The following is a 20,393-nucleotide window of genomic DNA, read 5'->3' on the forward strand; positions in this document are numbered from 1 at the left end:
GAATATACGTGAAAGTTTAGGGGAGATTATTCCCGCTTTTTTTTTTGTCTGAGCGTCGACCACGGACTAAGAAGGGGCAAATAACTGTCTTTTGGAGATCTGGTTTTAAAGCAAATAGTTTGGTCATATGTTATGTCAACACCATTTAGTGAAATAATTACTGAAAAGTGAAAAATAAAACAAGTTAAAAAAAAAACTTTTAATAGATATTAACTTTTAAATGGCCTGAAAATCAGATAAATTTGCGTTCTTAGATAAAAGCATTGATCGCTCGTGAAATGTCACGCATTTCGACCACAGATGCTTTCAATAAAGAGAGAAAATTTATTTTCCTATTTTGCAGAGTCTGTAAAGGCTTATTACTATAACGTTTTTTTTACACATGTATTTGTACATGTGTATTAGGAGACATTCAAAGCTCAGCGATTTAACAATTTTGACTTAGATTTCGGTGATAGTAGTACGGCAATGATCACGAAAAGTGATAGTTTTGGTGAAAACAGAAATGTGTTTGTAAAAAAATCTCTGTTGCAATATTATAACATACCAGCGAATGAATGGGAGAAGCTTTTTTTTTAGGAAATAAATATTTTATTCTTAAGTTGACTCGAGCAGTTGTAAACTCAGTCACAAGCAACTTTCGGTTCAAAAGTAAACTTTGTTAAATGTAAAGATAACAAAAGAGATAACAATAACGTCTGCATAAAAACGTAGTTATATTTTATCTCTCAGCGGCCTCTCACTCGCTTTTATCACCCAGCAGCGATCTATAACAGAACAATAAAACATGACTTTTAAAGGGGGACACACAGACCATCCAATGTACGTTTATTACTGTGTTTTCAGTTATATATATATATATATATATATATATATATATATATATATATATATATATATATATATATATATATATATATATATATATATATATATATATATATATATATATATATATATATATATATATATATTATTCATAATCTAAGTCTTTATGTCCAATCAAGCTTTCTCGCGCCGTAACTTTAGCCTCAAGTTTAGTTTTCTCGTCAAAATTAAAATCTTTCATTATTTTAAATATTATTTTTTTATGTGTTTTAAAAATACTTCTTTGAATGCTACTGATGTAAACAGAACCACCAATGTTTGCCCATTAACAATCTGTTTTCGAAATTTCAATACTGCGTAAATGGGGAGGTTTGAGAGAAAATAAATGAAGTTCTAAAATCCACGGCGTACACCAGAGTAAGCGACACATGTAAAATATAGAACTAGAGAGATGAATGAGAATAGTTCCCACGCTAGATCCCCCCCCCCCCCTCCCCCAGTTTAATCATCTCCGCTCACCACGGTCATTAACACTTGATTTGTTGAAATACGACAGTGCACCCTAAAACACCTCCAGTCAGTGTACAAGTGACGTGAAATACGACAGTGCACCCTAAAACACCTCCAGTCATTGTACAAGAGACGTGAAACACGACAGTGCACCCTAAAACACCTCCAGTCATTGTACAAGAGACGTGAAACACGACAGTGCACCCTAAAACACCTCCAGTCATTGTACAAGAGACGTGAAATACGACAGTGCACCCTAAAACACCTCCAGTCATTGTACAAGAGACGTGAAATACGACAGTGCACCCTAAAACACCTCCAGTCATTGTACAAGAGACGTGAAATACGACAGTGCACCCTAAAACACCTCCAGTCATTGTACAAGAGACGTGAAACACGACAGTGCACCCTAAAACACCTCCAGTCATTGTACAAGAGACGTGAAACACGACAGTGCACCCTAAAACACCTCCAGTCATTGTACAAGAGACGTGAAACACGACAGTGCACCCTAAAACACCTCCAGTCATTGTACAAGAGACGTGAAACACGACAGTGCACCCTTACCCCCCCCCCCCCCCCTTCAATGAACAAGAGACGTGAAACACGACAGTGCACCCTAACCCCCCTTCCCACTCATTGTACAAGAGACGTGAAACACGACAGTGCACCCTACCCCCGGAGAAAAAGGTCTGAAAGAAACACTGATGACAGGCATACGATGACGTCATGATGAATCACTTTTTACTCACCGGATGAAATACGTTTTAGCAAATGTATTTCAGGTGTTCATTGTTGCCATTGTGAATGGCCACCCCTGACTAGTCAGAGAATCAATACAATCTAATTATTAACACAGCGACGGGGTGACGGAATCAAAGAATTCATTATCAGGATGGTCAAGTCCGTTTTCTTTGTGGCGTTGAAAAACAACGTTAAAACTGGAACAAAGAAAGCTGGGATCGACAACGTGAGTCAGGCTTTCATCATGTGACGACCTGACGACCCAGGTGCTAGAAGTAGGCGGTAAGACTGGTTCCAATAGCACACAATCGTTAAACCACCGTGCTTAGAGTAGACGTACATATCCTCTAAATCATCATTCTAACAGTTGGCCCACCTATTCTCTAAATCATCATTCCAATAGTAGGCTCACGACCTCTAGATGAGTGGTTCTTAACCTTTTCGGAGAAGCCGGTATTCACCGAAACCTCCTTAATAGTTCTCTATTCCTCACTGACAAAATCCGACCATGGATCATTAAAGTCGGGTGTGTCTTGACCTCCACCAAACCCCTGAGACTGACTCACCGACGCACCGAACCCCTGAGACTGACTCACCGACGAACCGAGCCCCTGGCGTTCGATCGAAACCTGGTTAAGAACCACTGCTGTACATAAAGTATATAGGACTAGATTTACTTAATATGTTTTTGTTAAAGCATACCAAAAACACTTTCAGTCAACTTTTCATCGCACATGGTGAAGAGAAATTTTGGTGAGATAGTGATTTCTTTCTATTCGAAGTGTAGCCCAGATGGTAAGGACCTATAGACTGAATTCGTCCATGTGTTTTTACTAGACCATAGTCTGATCTACGAACAGTGTTTTCTTTAAATATTAGTCTGAAAAGTACTTTAAATAACACTCTACACAGCAGAACAAGAAACACAACCGAAAAGCTTTTAGAATAGAGATATGTGACGACATGAGTTCGCCTTATTGCATAAACTATTGTTGAAGAAAAGTCGAAACATCCTGTCTCCAATCTCTAGACCATTACAGATGGAAGTAACAGCAATAAAAACAGCGATCTTTGTCTTAGATACATGAAATTAACGAAATGTTGTAACAGCAATAAAGACAGCGATCTTTGTCTTAGATACATGAAATTAACGACAACGTTGTAACACGCGCGTGAAAAACAGACATCTCTCACCTAGATCTAATTTTTTTTTTTACAAGTCAGCAAACGACAGCACACGATAGCAGCTGGTGATGCCCAAGACGTTTTAACTGAATGTCAAGGTCATATAATTTAATTCATTCAGACACGCTTTAACCAACAAGAAAAGCGTGTAAAGGTAGAAACCAGTGTCTACCCATTCCCCCCTCTCCCCTTCCCATATAACGATAACTTTCGAAAACGTGTTAGAGTTGGGGGGAGGGCGGGGGGTTGTTCAATACAAGCAGAGAGGTTGCACAACTAAAAAGAAAGAAAAAAAAACGTGCTTTTTGTAAGAAGACTGTGGTACAGTTTTGATGGGTAGCGGGAGGGGACACACACATATCAGCAGACGATCAAAATGGGCCGCTCTCCTCGAGTGTATCGGCTTTGTAATACATTCATTGACAAGTTTTTCTTTCACTTCCAGGGGAGGGAAGCGGTGGGCGAAAAATACGGGCTAAAAAATAAAAGTAGAACATAATATGAAGAGATTCTTATCGTGGTGGGGTGTGTACGGCGAAGCGTAGAAACTGCAAGGGTCAAATATCAATTAAAACGAAAAGGCAGCGAAATAATTGATCGAAACGATTACGTGTCATGTCGATACCTTCCTTTAAATAAAATCCATAGACACCGATACTACGGCTTCACACCGATACTACATGGCGTTACGGACCTGGCGATATCCTTTTCTCCACTCCCTGCCCCTGTATTAGAGCTGGCACTTGACCTATAAAATGTGGCAACAAAGTTATTGTTAATCTTTAGTAGCTTATCTCCCCTGTGTAGGCAATGGTAGCTATCTCCACTTGGACTTACCAATTGCAGTCGCAAATCCACATGTTATGTAAGATGCAGCGTAATTAGATGTTCTATGCATAGATGGCGGTGGTGTTTTTTAACGCTCGACAAAACTACAAACACTAGCCAAAGTTTTAAGGTTACAGAAGATAAAAGAAATATATTGGAAGCTAGAAAATATCGCCGCTAGCCAATGTTTAAAAAATGTGGGATGACGACGGTTGGATTAAAGCTGGTTGCAGAAAACAAGGGGAGTAGCTATACCGCAAGATTTAGACCAAACGTTTTCATTTACAAGACGCCAAACTACTCCTTACTTTTGCAAGACATCCAATGTCCATGCTGTGGGCCACCCTCGACTCTATATCAGCAAAGGCTCTAGCAAAACGTGTGACCAATCCATTTTCAGAGTTTCGCGTATGTGGGTGCATGTGTGTGTGAGAGAGATGAAAATAGGAAGGTGTGGTTAGGCTTCAGCTAAATAAATGTCCATCCATTTAAGTTTCCGGACTACTGTTAGCTGATTCACCAAACGGTTTTGTGTACTCTTATAAAATTAGCAACACCAAATGTCATTAACACGTTTTTCTTAACTCAGCTTCGCGTTTATTTGTTTGGTTGTTTGGATGTTTGTTGTTAAAATTGACATCGAAAATTAGCCCACTTCTGATTGCTCTATAGATCTGAAATTTGGCATGCAGGCTACTTTCGCCTAACAATTTCAGATGCAATCATAAAAACTAGCAATTAGAGACCGTAATTAGCTTAATTTAATTACGCCCTACGGACCATAAAATTGAGGACATGATTTCTAAAGATACCGACAAGACTGAAGGCCTATTGACACAGTTACTTCGGCCCCAATCGATGTGAGCGCGCTGGCCGTGATCGTATAGTGGTTAGTACTTCGCGTTGTGGCCGCGACAACCCAGGTTCGAATCCTGGTCGCTCAAGATTTTTAGTCCGTGTATTTATAAATACTTAGTCAAGTCATACTTAATCAAGTCATTGGATAAAGTAGAAAATAAACTATATAAAAAACTTTTTTTAAAAAACACGTTTTTCATGTGTAGCAACGGACTAAAAAGGAGAAAATAAAATACTTAAAAAAAACTTTTTAAAAAACCACGTTTTTCTTGTGGACTAAAAAGTAGAAAATAACTATTTACATACATTTAATGACAAAAAACGTGGGTCGGGCAGATGGGTCGGGAAATTTGATGGTGAACGTACCCACGTTTTTTGTCATCAAATGTATGTAAATAGTTATTTTCTACTTTTTAGTCCACAAGAAAAACGTGGTTTTTTAAAAAGTTTTTTTTAAGTATTTTATTTTAACGATATCAATAGTATTATTATCTAACTTATGGATCGATTTAAAAAAAAATTAAGATGTTACCTTAAAACATTCAATAGCTCTATGTAGGGCTAAATTAGCTGTTGGGGTGGAATATTAAGATGTTGTTGTTACCACAAAAATAGTATTCAGTATGAAAAACAAACTCATTTTTTTTCTTATGAATATATTAATGAGAGTTAAGCGGAAATGGTAATAGCTCTGTTTTTTAAATAATTATTTGTCGGCACTTTATATTAAACTACTTCTAAGATGCAGTGAATTTCGAGAAAGAAAATTTAACTTGACTGGTTGCTAAATGTAACATATGGGAGCCATTATAACAAATGAACCACAACTTAGGTGGCTTTTGATTCCATCTTGATTGAAACTTTGAACATGAAAAAAAAAAAATCAACAGAAACCAGTGGGCAACATGTAGCACCATTAGGACGGACGACAGTTATAACCAACCGCTATCCTGCAACATTGTCGCAGATAACAGAATAGTTTCAGACATGTTTTATACATGAGGTAACAGAGCGAGTCACAGTTGAAACAAGCGCAACTTGTCGCCAAACTGGCATTGAGGTGGAAATACTGTTCACTTCAATGAACATGGAAGGAGTTATGCCACGCCCTAAATAGAACTCATCTTGCATTTTTTTTTTCTATTCACCCGCCGTACTTTTCATTGGTGAGGCAAATACCACAATAGCTCTCCGTACTGGGCCGTCGTTGGGCTCCCACCCAAACTGTTGACGGCACAATGGCCTCACTTCACTCAAGTACTTGTCATGAAGGTGCACGTGTCCACGATCGGCGTCGGTGCTTCAGATGTCGCTAAGCGTGACCACGAAAACGTCAAGGCGATGGTGAGACACGTGTCAGGGGCTGACGAAGCCCTCGAGATGAATGGCCGCTTTAGAACGTCAATTGTCCAGCGTTTAAAACCGGAAGAAAAAGAAAGATAAGGGTAGAAAGCTTGAATTATTTCATATAAGCTATAGAGGGAGGGAACCCGTTGCTATTTTTCCTTATATTGTGCTCCATGCTGAGGCGTGGAACGGGTCCACACCTTATTTACTATATGATTTACTTACAAATAATGATTACATTGACGCAAGAATTTTTGTTTTCAATAGCTGAGCAGTCTTGCTTTAATTAACTACAAAATTATTGTCCGCTTTGGTCTGAAAACTCCCTTCTTAGAATTAAAGTATAAGTTTCTGCCGTCAAGACAAATCATAAACACAAACAAAATATACTTGTGCAAAGGTAAACATATAGCCTGTTGTATGCACATATGATACAAGATATTTTAATCTTGGGTGGTAGCCATTCTTGCCTCCCCCATCCTCGGCTATGTGTGTGTGTTTTAACGATCAGTTGAGTTGTGTCGGAATACAAAAGCTTCTGGGTGATCATTAAACCCTAAGGAACATGCACGTAATATCAGCATCACACGAAACACATAAAGCAGCTCGATGTTACTTCATTTAACATTATAATTTTCACGAGAAAAAAAAAAACTTTGAAGGGGTGGATTGAAGAAGCCCGCGAAAGTATCGAGTGAAAACAAGGTCGCCCTGGTGGCTCAAGGTAAGCGAGTTGCACCTCTTGTGTATGGCGGGGAAACTACGGTGGCTAGAGCGAGGGACGGGAAGGGCAGGCTGCATGTAAGGACCCATATGACTCATTTCACCAAAGGCAAGCTTAATAAACATATCCCCGGATTTTTAAAATCGCGATTCAATAGGATTTGCATTAAGTATTCCGAAAGACAGCTGCAGTTATTTGAGCATTAGCAGCACTACAGCAGTACTAACTGTCGGGACAATGATAGCAAACTAACATATTCAACTTTAATACAAATCCTATTCATTTTAAAATAAGAAAACAAGCTTTTAATATACGGTACAAAAAAAGGCAAATTATTAATTATTTAAATATTAAAGTAAGAGCTTTGGTCTTTAAAATCTTTTTTTGAGACACCGTGACTTTTTTAACTATTTAAAACATTATTTATTATTTAAATGTTTGCTGTTACCGATGTTTTTATAAATGTTTAATTTTATACTTAGTGCCTTAGAATTTAAAAACATTAAGATAGTATGTCGATATTAAAGTTTTTAAAACCATTAGCAGCATATTTAACTTTTACCATTCTGTTTAATCTTAAGTCGACACTACACACGACTAAAAAAAGTTATATTTGAGTTAAAAACCTGATCAATAGCTTACGATCATTGCTCTAATTTTTCGGCCCTTTGTTAACGACCGCTGTCGGCGGTCAGGTTTGAGAAAATCCGGGAAGACAACTCACCTCAGTCACTTGGCTGATCTAGTGAGTGCAACTGTTAAATCACGTTATCTACCCATGGGTTATATGAAAAATGTTTGCTATATAAATAAGTATCTGCAAAGTTTGAAAGAAATCACAGCATTATAAATAGGTCAACATTAAGATACCATATTTGAAAACAAACCTACAAGAAAAACCTTGTAGCTTTAAGATGAATGTTGTAAAGGTTGATATACTTTTCCCTCCACAACTAAGAAGTGAATCTGTTAGAAGCCTCAACAAACGTTTAACCGCGTAGTATAATACGAACGATTAACCTAGAAAATAAACTTTTAGAACTATAGCCTAAGATTAAAAACTAATTTTCAAACCAAAACTCTAGCCTATGAACAAGACACTAAACTGAAACTTTAAAAAAAAAAAAATCAAAGCTCTTTACAACGCAACCCATACGAAGCAGTTTAATATAAAGTGTCGACAAATAAAATATTTACATAACAAGAGAGCGTTTTGGGAGAATGGAGAAGGGCATGAGAAGTAGAGGGTATAAGGGGGGGGGGGGGGGTTGCACCTCAGTGCAGCTCCTATTATTCCCAATATCTTGCGGTATCAAGTCCATGGATTATGTAAGGTAGAGGCATTTCTCCGTGAGAAGTGCGACTAGAAAACACATTATATACATTTACCCTGCAGCATATGCGGCGCAATTATGGCAACAATGGCCACTGTTCAATACAGAAAATACACTAGTTCAGGAGTATTTTAAAACTGCCGTTGCAACCAAATAATGCTTGAGTGTGTGACTGATTGATACAAATCAATCACCAATCCAAGTCCCCGACCATAGCATAAACAAAAAAGAGAAATCTCTTCAATCACAGTTTACTACCTAGTCGTACATTGGTCACTGAAGCAACAACTTCTATTTTCTAAAACCCACCAAATAAAAATCTCCATGGCCAGAAGGTAAGGCCGTGTCTCCTGCCCACCACACACAGGAACTAACCACAACTAGGGCTTATCTGACGACCACACACAGGAACTAACCACAACTAGGGCCTATCTGTCTGCCCACCACACACAGGAACTAACCACAACTAGGGCCTATCTGTCTGCCGACCACACACAGGAACTAACCACAACTAGGGCCTATCTGTCTGCCCACCACACACAGGAACTAACCACAACTAGGGCCTATCTGTCTGCCCACCACACACAGGAACTAACCACAACTGCTTACTAGGGCCTATCTGTCTGCCGACCACACACAAGAACTAACCACAACTAGGGCCTATCTGTCTGACGACCACACACAGGAACTAACCACAACTAGGGCCTATCTGTCTGCCCACCACACACAGGAACTAACCACAACTAGGGCCTATCTGTCTGCCCACCACACACAGGAACTAACCACAACTGGGGCCTATCTGTCTGCCCATCACAAACAGGCACTAACCACAACTAGGGCCTATCTGTCTGACGACCACACACAGGAGCTAACCACAACTAGGGCCTATCTGTCTGACGACCAGACACAGGAACTAACCACAACTAGGGCCTATCTGTCTGACGACCACACACAGGAGCTAACCACAACTAGGGCCTATCTGTCTGACGACCACACACAGGAGCTAACCACAACTAGGGCCTATTTGTCTACCGGCCACACACAGGAACTAACCACAACTGCTTACTAGGGCCTATCTGTCTGACGACCACACACAGGAACTAACCACAACTAGGGCCTATCTGTCTGCCCACCACACACAGGAACTAACCACAACTAGGGCCTATCTGTCTGCCGACCACACACAGGAACTAACCACAACTGGGGCCTATCTGTCTGCCCACCACAAACAGGCACTAACCACAACTAGGGCCTATCTGTCTGACGACCACACACAGGAACTAACCACAACTAGGGCCTATCTGTCTGACGACCACACACAGGAACTAACCACAACTGGGGCCTATCTGTCTGACGACCACACACAGGAACTAACCACAACTAGGGCCTATCTGTCTGCCCACCACACACAGGAACTAACCACAACTAGGGCCTATCTGTCTGCCGACCACACACAGGAACTAACCACAACTAGGGCCTATCTGTCTACCGGCCACACACAGGAACTAACCACAACTAGGGCCTATCTGTCTGACGACCACACACAGGAACTAACCACAACTAGGGCCTATCTGTCTGACGACCACACACAGGAACTAACCACAACTGCTTACTAGGGCCTATCTGTCTGCCCACCACACACAGGAACTAACCACAACTAGGGCCTATCTGTCTGACGACCACACACAGGAACTAACCACAACTAGGGCCTATCTGTCTGACGACCACACACAGGAACTAACCACAACTGCTTACTAGGGCCTATCTGTCTGCCCACCACACACAGGAACTAACCACAACTAGGGCCTATCTGTCTGACGACCACACACAGGAACTAACCACAACTAGGGCCTATCTGTCTGACGACCACACACAGGAACTAACCACAACTGCTTACTAGGGCCTATCTGTCTGACGACCACACACAGGAACTAACCACAACTAGGGCCTATCTGTCTGACGACCACACACAGGAACTAACCACAACTAGGGCCTATCTGTCTGCCCACCACACACAGGAACTAACCACAACTAGGGCCTATCTGTCTGCCGACCACACACAGGAACTAACCACAACTGGGGCCTATCTGTCTGCCCACCACAAACAGGCACTAACCACAACTAGGGCCTATCTGTCTGCCCACCACAAACAGGCACTAACCACAACTAGGGCCTATCTGTCTGCCCACCACACACAGGAACTAACCACAACTGCTTACTAGGGCCTATCTGTCTGCCCACCACACACAGGAACTAACCACAACTAGGGCCTATCTGTCTGCCCACCACACACAGGAACTAACCACAACTGGGGCCTATCTGTCTGCCCATCACAAACAGGCACTAACCACAACTAGGGCCTATCTGTCTGACGACCACACACAGGAGCTAACCACAACTAGGGCCTATCTGTCTGACGACCACACACAGGAACTAACCACAACTAGGGCCTATTTGTCTACCGGCCACACACAGGAACTAACCACAACTGCTTACTAGGGCCTATCTGTCTGACGACCACACACAGGAACTAACCACAACTGCTTACTAGGGCCTATCTGTCTGCCCATCACAAACAGGCACTAACCACAACTAGGGCCTATCTGTCTGCCCACCACACACAGGAACTAACCACAACTAGGGCCTATCTGTCTGACGACCACACACAGGAACTAACCACAACTGGGGCCTATCTGTCTGCCCATCACAAACAGGCACTAACCACAACTAGGGCCTATCTGTCTGCCGACCACACACAGGAACTAACCACAACTGCTTACTAGGGCCTATCTGTCTGACGACCACACACAGGAACTAACCACAACTAGGGCCTATCTGTCTGCCCACCACACACAGGAACTAACCACAACTAGGGCCTATCTGTCTGACGACCACACACAGGAACTAACCACAACTAGGGCCTATCTGTCTACCGGCCACACACAGGAACTAACCACAACTAGGGCCTATCTGTCTGACGACCACACACAGGAACTAACCACAACTGGGGCCTATCTGTCTGCCCATCACAAACAGGCACTAACCACAACTAGGGCCTATCTGTCTGACGACCACACACAGGAACTAACCACAACTAGGGCCTATCTGTCTGCCGACCACACACAGGAACTAACCACAACTAGGGCCTATCTGTCTGACGACCACACACAGGAACTAACCACAACTAGGGCCTATCTGTCTGACGACTGGCCCAACTGGAGCACGGCTATGTGACCTGTCACAGACCGATTGAAGCACCGCTGAGTCATGTTTCTGTTAACACTCCAGTCTTGTTGATATTTATCTTGCAGTGCCCTCTCCCGAAAAGAAGCCCCCCCCCCTCCCACCTCTCTCAATTGACCAACAAGACCACTACTAGTTCAGGTCCCGATTGTTACCGTGATAAGCGAGTGGCCTAGATTAGACGGCAACAGTCTCACTACTTTCAGAACCATTCTCTATTTAGTTAGTGTATATATACACACTCGCGTAGGTATTGGGTCTCTGACACTGAAAAGCTGTGTACACAAACACACACACCATGTTTTTAAGCATCCTCACACATACTACTTGGAGTGGGAGGGGGGGGGGTAGAAGAAAAAAATGAACCGGCAAAATTTACGTTTGTTTCCTAGTCAGCTGTTAGAAAAGAAATGAATAGGATGTAGGGGTTGACAGGACAAACGTACGCAAGTCATTAGCTGCGGAAAGGAAAATACAATGATAGCTTTCAGCTGAGCTGTATCCATGTAAATTTGGTGAAATGTTATAGGTGTGACAGTAACCACAACCAAGTCTCACATACCCTAATGCCTTGGTTGTTTGATAGAATGGCAAGCCTAGTCACATACCCTAATGCCTTGGTTGTTTGATAGAATGGCAAGTCTAGTCACATACCCTAATGCCTTGGTTGTTTGATAGAATGGCAAGCCTAGTCACATACCCTAATGCCTTGGTTGTTTGATAGAATGGCAAGTCTAGTCACATACCCTAATGCCTTGGTTGTTTGATAGAATGGCAAGTCTAGTCACATACCCTAATGCCTTGGTTGTTTGATAGAATGGCAAGTCTAGTCACATACCATAATGCCTTGGTTGTTTGATAGAATGGCAAGCCTAGTCACAAATCCTATTGCCTTAGATGTTTGATAGAATGGCAAGTCTAGTCACAAACCCTAACGCCTTAGATGTTTGATAGAATGGCAAGTCTAGTCACAAACCCTAACGCCTTAGATGTTTGATAGAATGGCAAGTCTAGTCACAAACCCTAACGCCTTAGATGTTTGATAGAATGGCAAGTCTAGTCACAAATCCTATTGCCTTAGATGTTTGATAGAATGGCAAGTCTAGTCACAAACCCTAACGCCTTAGATGTTTGATAGAATGGCAAGTCTAGTCACAAACCCTAACGCCTTAGATGTTTGATAGAATGGCAAGTCTAGTCACAAATCCTATTGCCTTAGATGTTTGATAGAATGGCAAGTCTAGTCACAAACCCTAACGCCTTAGATGTTTGATAGAATGGCAAGTCTAGTCACAAATCCTATTGCCTTAGATGTTTGATAGAATGGCAAGTCTAGTCACAAACCATAATGCCTTGGTTGTTTGATAGAATCGCAAGTCTAGTCACAAAACCATAATGCCTTAGATGTTTGATAGAATGGCAAGTCTAGTCACAAACCATAATGCCTTGGTTGTTTGATAGAATGGCAAGTCTAGTCACAAACCATAATGCCTTGGTTGTTTGATAGAATCGCAAGTCTAGTCACAAACCATAATGCCTTGGTTGTTTGATAGAATGGCAAGTCTAGTCACAAACCATAATGCCTTGGTTGTTTGATAGAATGGCAAGTCTAGTCACAAACCATAATGCCTTGGTTGTTTGATAGAATGGCAAGTCTAGTCACAAACCATAATGCCTTAGATGTTTGATAGAATGGCAAGCCTAGTCACAAACCCTAACGCCTTAGATGTTTGATAGAATGGCAAGCCTAGTCACAAACCATAACGCCTTAGATGATTGATAGAATGGCAAGCCTAGTCACAAACCCTAACGCCGTAGATGTTTGATAGAATCGCAAGTCTAGTCACAAACCCTAACGCCGTAGATGTTTGATAGAATGGCAAGCCTAGTCACAAACCCTAATACCTTAGATGTTTGATAGAATCGCAAGTCTAGTCACAAACCCTAACGCCGTAGATGTTTGATAGAATGGCAAGCCTAGTCACAAACCCTAATACCTTAGATGTTTGATAGAATCGCAAGTCTAGTCACAAACCCTAACGCCGTAGATGTTTGATAGAATGGCAAGCCTAGTCACAAACCCTAATACCTTAGATGTTTGATAGAATGGCAAGTCTAGTCACATACCCTAATGCCTTGGTTGTTTGATAGAATGGCAAGTCTAGTCACAAACCATAATGCCTTGGTTGTTTGATAGAATGGCAAGTCGAGTCACAAACTATAATGCCTTGGTTGTTTGATAGAATCGCAAGCCTAGTCACAAATCCTATTGCCTTAGATGTTTGATAGAATGGCAAGCCTAGTCACAAATCCTATTGCCTTAGATGTTTGATAGAATGGCAAGTCTAGTCACAAACCCTAACGCCTTAGATGTTTGATAGAATGGCAAGCCTAGTCACAAACCATAATGCCTTGGTTGTTTGATAGAATGGCAAGTCTAGTCACAAACCCTAACGCCTTAGATGTTTGATAGAATGGCAAGTCTAGTCACAAACCATAATGCCTTGGTTGTTTGATAGAATGGCAAGTCTAGTCACAAACCATAATGCCTTGGTTGTTTGATAGAATGGCAAGTCTAGTCACAAACCATAATGCCTTGGTTGTTTGATAGAATGGCAAGTCTAGTCACAAACCATAATGCCTTGGTTGTTTGATAGAATGGCAAGTCTAGTCACAAACCATAATGCCTTGGTTGTTTGATAGAATGGCAAGTCTAGTCACAAACCATAATGCCTTAGTTGTTTGATAGAATGGCAAGTCTAGTCACAAACCATAATGCCTTAGTTGTTTGATAGAATGGCAAGTCTAGTCACAAACCATAATGCCTTACACAGAAAAGTACCAGGATAAGCTTGCTGACTGTACTTTAGCGCGTCTCCTGCAGCTGTGGTTTAAATGGATAAGATGTAGCAAGAAGAATAATGCAAAGCGTGTGTAGGGTGTGGGGGGGGGGGGGGGGGGGGTGTCACTGAGACATAACACTGTTGGAAAAAGCTGACTTAGGCTAAAAACAGCTGCAACTCCATAAAAACCTCAATCAAGGTCATGTGGGTTTTTTTTTTTGTCATGTAAATATACGGGTCACTTTGTTAAGATTCACACAACGAGAAAGGCCAGTTTCTTCACTATAAACGTTGGTCCTACGAAAGCACTGGCACCAAATGCCGTGTAAATATGAGCGAACCTTTCCAAACCATAAACATTGGCCATACCTGTACACAGACCACGTATTCATGTAAGAAGAAACATTTTTTAAGTATTGATTAACAGACGATTGGAATCTAGATCCAGATACATATTTAAAACTTGGCATCAATTCATCTATTGTTGTGAATTATGTGTTAATTTTTAAACCATTCGTCAAACTGCCACAAAAGCAAGACCACAACGTTATGTGCATATTATGCCGAAATGTCATTGAGTTCTAGAGCTAGGATCTCACATTTTAAATCTAGTCATTCAGTTGTAACAACGAAAAGCTCATAATTTATGATATTTATAATAGACAAGCGTACAATAATTTCCAGCTCGTCATAGTAAAACGAAACTAGAACGCCAGATTATTCTCGTTCAGTTATTGATATTGAAACAACAAATTATATGATGTTAACTATGATCAAAGTTGATGCTTGTAAAATATAAAAGAACAATGATTGTTAAGGCGTTGTTTTATAGTATTGAAGCAGATAGTAAACTAAAATAAGCGCTTGGGAAAAAAACTTAACATTAATGTAAAACTAATGGTTTTTAAAGGCATTAATTATTATATTAAGACAGAATCCTTATTTATAGGCTTTTCTATTAGATCTAAACTGTATTCTAAAAATTCAAAGTAAAAGAAAGTATCTTTAATATTCTATATCTAATTTTAGGCACAATGAACATTTTGTTTTCAAAAGAAAGTCTTTAATACTACTACTATAATGATAATAGAGTGTAAATATAGGTGTAATAATGATTACAACTGATACAAAATAAAGTTCATCTTACCTGTCCACGGACTGGCTGTTTTTTTGCCTGTTTTAGAGTTGTTCTTCTTGTTCCGTCTTTTGTAAATGCCACCAGGGGGCGGGATGACAGAGATGTCCTGAACAGTTTTTGTTTTATTTCCATATCCGTGTGGCTCCCGTACCGGTGCCCTCTCACGGCGGCTCGGCTCGCCCATGGCACCACTGCACGATGCACGAGTACAATTCCGTTGAGCGATTTCCGTGGCGTGTCCAGCACGATCTCCTGATCCGTCCGTTGTCGTGGCAGCTTGGGGTAGAGCTGTTGAAACAGTTGTGAGAAGAGCTGCAAGCGACACCGCCACGATGAATAGAGTCAGACTCGGCCTTAACACCAGCATGACTGGCAACAGAAAGCGGGGCCAATTATACCAATCGATGACTCGACAGCAAAGGTCGACTTAGGTCAACTAATCTTCCAAGATCACTACACAGGTGTATCAAGAAAATCCAGGGGCAAAAATTTAACGTTTTAACTTTTACTCACAAGAAAACTTTACAATGATATATTGAATAGTTTGAACCTTATTTAAATCCTCTTGTTAAAATATTTCTCACATCTTGAGGGGAAAGTGCAAAATCTAGCAACTAACAATTATGACAAAATCTAATGAAAGCACTCTAAAGTAAAGATTAAAACTAAATATCTTACAACATAAACTAGTAGTTGTACTATTTTAAAGCCTAACACTGATATAAAACGGCCACAGGTCGGAGTCCAACCATGACATTTCTTCGAATAAAAACGAATTCACCACAGTTTATGGCAACAATTGTTGAACCCAGGCTCACATTTCTCCGTTTGTTTACAATATAAACCAATGTCAATGTTGTCATGTACCAAGCTTCCACACTGGCGCCAACATAATGTCAACCGAATTTAAAACGTATTTTTCACATCCTTAACTAGTAAGAAATACCACGGACTAGATGCTCAAGGATGGGAGTTATTGATTTCACTACCACTATTTTGCTGTTACGCTATAGTAATGAGGCTACACAAGCAAGCATGTTGTAGGCCTGCAGCTGTTAGCTATTGTACGCAACATTCCAATTTCCGAGCTGCTACGAGTGCGCTTAATCCATCCTGAACTCTGAGGACAAAAATTCAGATGTGAGTGCAACGAATGAAAACTTGGTCTAACTCTGTCTTCTTCAAATTCGTCACTTGAAACATTTACTGTTTATAATTACCATTAATCTGCGAGATAAATATTAATTAGTGCACTAATACATGCACTTGAAAATCAATGTAATTTTATATATATATATATATATATATATATATATATATATATATATATATATATATATATATATATATATATATGAATTGAAAGATAGACAGGACTATGGTTTTACTTATTTCAGTCATTATATTTTAATGATTGTATCTGTTTTAAACTTTTCTACAATGGTCGACGTCAACGTAGTTTTTAGCTGTTATAACGTGCATATACAAAAAATAAATTTGTAAGACGCAAAGGACATACAAATAATAGAAGAGCCTGTTTAATGATTTGTATCAAATCAATACCTGTATTTTGGCACAAGGACTAATGTCGAGGTTTATATGACACGGTTTGGTGCTAACACAACAGATCAATACAGCTATGGATCTGGGTGCTAACTATCAACTATGTCAAAGGCGCTTTGTTACCGAAAAACTATCATTTGTAAAGAAACTGCTAGATTGGCAACAGTGTGTTCTATCTAGAGGTAGAAATATAGTATTCAAAATCTAATCTAGATATCACCCGCATTGCACATGGTTTGTCTTGTTCAAAGACTTTATAAATAATGCAGTATGTCCTTCCCATTGATTAGTCAACCGCTTGACATCACACTTTCACACAAAAGGATAAATTGATGCTTTTAAATTCTATAGAGTCAGCTGTCACGATACTAGTTATAGGGGATGACAATGGAACAAACGGTTTTCACAGGAAATATGTAATTGTTTAGCTACTGCTATGGTGAGTGTAGAGATAATTGTGTAGCAGGAAGAGATGATGGTGTAGCAGGAAAGTGAAGAGATAATGGTGTAGCAGGAAAGTGAAGAGATGATGGTGTAGCAGTAAAGTGAAGAGATGATGGTGTAGCAGTGAAGAGATAATGGTGTAGCAGTAAAGTGTAGAGATGATGGTGTAGCAGGAAAGTAAAGAGATGATGGTGTGGCAGGAAAGTAAAGAGATGATGGTGTAGCAGGAAAGTAAAGAGATGATGGTGTAGAAGGAAAGTGAAGAGATGATGGTGTAGCAGGAAAGTGAAGAGATAATGGTGTAGCAGGAAAGTGAAGAGATGATGGTGTAGAAGGAAAGTGAAGAGATGATGGTGTGGCAGGAAAGTAAAGAGATGATGGTGTAGCAGGAAAGTAAAGAGATGATGGTGTAGCAGGAAAGTAAAGAGATGATGGTGTAGAAGGAAAGTGAAGAGATGATGGTGTAGCAGGAAAGTGAAGAGATGATGGTGTAGCAGGAAAGTGAAGAGATGATGGTGTAGCAGGAAAGTGAAGAGATGATGGTGTAGAAGGAAAGTAAAGAGATGATGGTGTGGCAGGAAAGTAAAGAGATGATGGTGTAGCAGGAAAGTAAAGAGATGATGGTGTAGCAGGAAAGTGAAGAGATGATGGTGTAGCAGGAAACTGAAGAGATAACAATGTATTATGATAATGTATACAGAAAATGTTCCAAAAGCTTATAATATGTTACATTTACGTTCAAAATGTATAAGCAACTAAGGGCATGTAATGCCTTTAAATTTTAAATCGTGTTTTATTCAGATAAAAGTAAGGAGAGGCCATATGTTAAGCGACAGCGTCCCATGAATCCATCAGAATCCTTGTGCAGAATCCCACTTGTAACTTATCATTATCCTACCAATTTATTTGTGCAGTAGTCCACCAGAATCGCTGTGGAGTATCCCACCAGTGCCCCATCATTATCCCACCAATATCCTTGCGCAGAATCCCACCAGTATTTTTGAGCTGAATCCCATCAGAATCCTTGTGCAGAATTCAACCAGTATCCATGTGCGGTATCCCATCTATATCCTAGTGCAGTATCCTACCCGTATCCCATCATATCCCACCGATAATCTTGTGCAGTATCCCATCTGTATCCTAGTGCAGTATTCTTAAGTATCCAATCATATCCACCAATATTCTTGTGCAGTATCCTACAAGTATCCACTTATATCCACCAATATTCTTGTGCAGTATCCCATCTGTATCCTAGTGCAGTGTCCTACATGTATCCAATCATATCCCACCAATAATCTTGTGCAATATCCCATCTGTATCCTAGTGCTGTATCAGCGAGAATATATTTTTTGGGGTTTTTGTTTCAGCACAAATAAATATCTTGGACCAAACACAATGTGATATAATAAAATCATATCACATCCGACGCTTCCGTGTATCAAGCCTTAGTGGAGTCATAGCATGGCATCCTTTTAAACCGCAGCCAGTTATAGATACATAACATACTTAGTTTACAAATGTCACGTTTATATTTAAATCACACAATACATGCGCAAATGATATTAAGCTACACCGTTCACCAGTCAAAATCAACCGGGCACACACTTTCAGGCTGATTTTCACTCAAGTTTACGTCAGTCCTTACTTGACGAACTTCAGTTGGAACTATACATTTTACACTGACGTCTAGCTAGCTAGACTCTCAACTTTAATCTAATCGTATTTTTTATACAATTTGGGCAAGCATTATTTTTCTATTTATTTTTCACATTACCATAAGGTTTTCTTTCATTTACAAAGTAAAAATTGAAAAATTATTTTTGTTTAGAGACCAGAAACTATAAATAACTTTCTATGAGAATACAGGCCTACATAAATTTTAAAAATAATTGCATAGACGAAACAGTTTTGTTTCTATTGTGTAGTTAGGTGCAGTTTGAAGTTTTGTTGTTGTTGTTTTTTTTTTAATTATTATTCGGTGTTTTATTTTGGCAAGCAATACAAATCATGGTTAGTAAAGTGTCATACATTTGATGCTTTAAATAAAATTAGGATTGCTACTAAATTTCAGTCCAACGCATATGGTGTAGAGTTTATAAAACATCATTTACAAATTATTTTTTTAATCAAATGTCCATCCAGGATGGCATAGATGTAAATAACTGATGAATGAGATCAGATGCATTTGAAATATAATGCTTAATTAAATTATTGAACACACGCATACATACATTCATACACTCTCTCTCTCTCTCTCTCTCTCTCTCTATATATATATATATATATATATATATATATATATATATATATATATATATATACACATATACACAATTTATGAGGTGTATGTATGTGTGTGTACGCATGCGTATATAACAATTGGCTGTCCTATAAACCAAACTGGTTACCTCACTTTAACAACAATTCTAGCATTTCATTGTAAAGTTTGCTCGATATTTTTAGTTACCAAAGCCAGCTACATGATCACAAATACACATATTAGCAGGCCTTTTCGTGTTTAGAATTGAATGGTAAGATAATATTCGTTAAAAATAGATAACCCATGTGTTGAGTATTTAATTTCGAGTTTGCTACGGTTGGGTAACATTATATGCTCAGGTAAATGAAAGCAGATATTAATTGTCAGTTTCGTGGTTGAGTTGGTAAAAACGACTTCATAAAAGACAGACTAATGTGCTTTCGATGTATTGAATAAAGATGGAAAAATTAGCAAAACATAGCATACATAATTTTTCCACTTAAGCCATTTAAAATGCAACATGAAACAAACGAATGAAACGAAC

General features: G+C 39.7%; 1 protein-coding gene across 3 annotated transcripts in view; it reads right to left on the minus strand.

Annotated features, from left to right (window-relative positions):
• The window catches only part of LOC131927709 (sclerostin domain-containing protein 1), a 39,547-nt gene that overhangs the window by 15,146 nt on the left and 4,008 nt on the right, over positions 1-20,393 (minus strand). For all 3 annotated transcript variants that reach the window (XM_059283478.1, XM_059283479.1, XM_059283477.1), the window contains exon 3: positions 15,592-16,702. In XM_059283478.1, coding sequence (XP_059139461.1) covers positions 15,592-15,949 — 358 coding nt within the window. In that variant the 5' untranslated portion in view covers positions 15,950-16,702. The remainder of the gene's footprint in view (positions 1-15,591; positions 16,703-20,393) is intronic.

This window comes from Physella acuta, unplaced genomic scaffold (assembly GCF_028476545.2).
Source record: "Physella acuta isolate Inbredline_101_S28 unplaced genomic scaffold, ASM2847654v3 ptg001433l, whole genome shotgun sequence".
Classification (NCBI taxonomy): Eukaryota; Metazoa; Mollusca; class Gastropoda; family Physidae; genus Physella; species Physella acuta.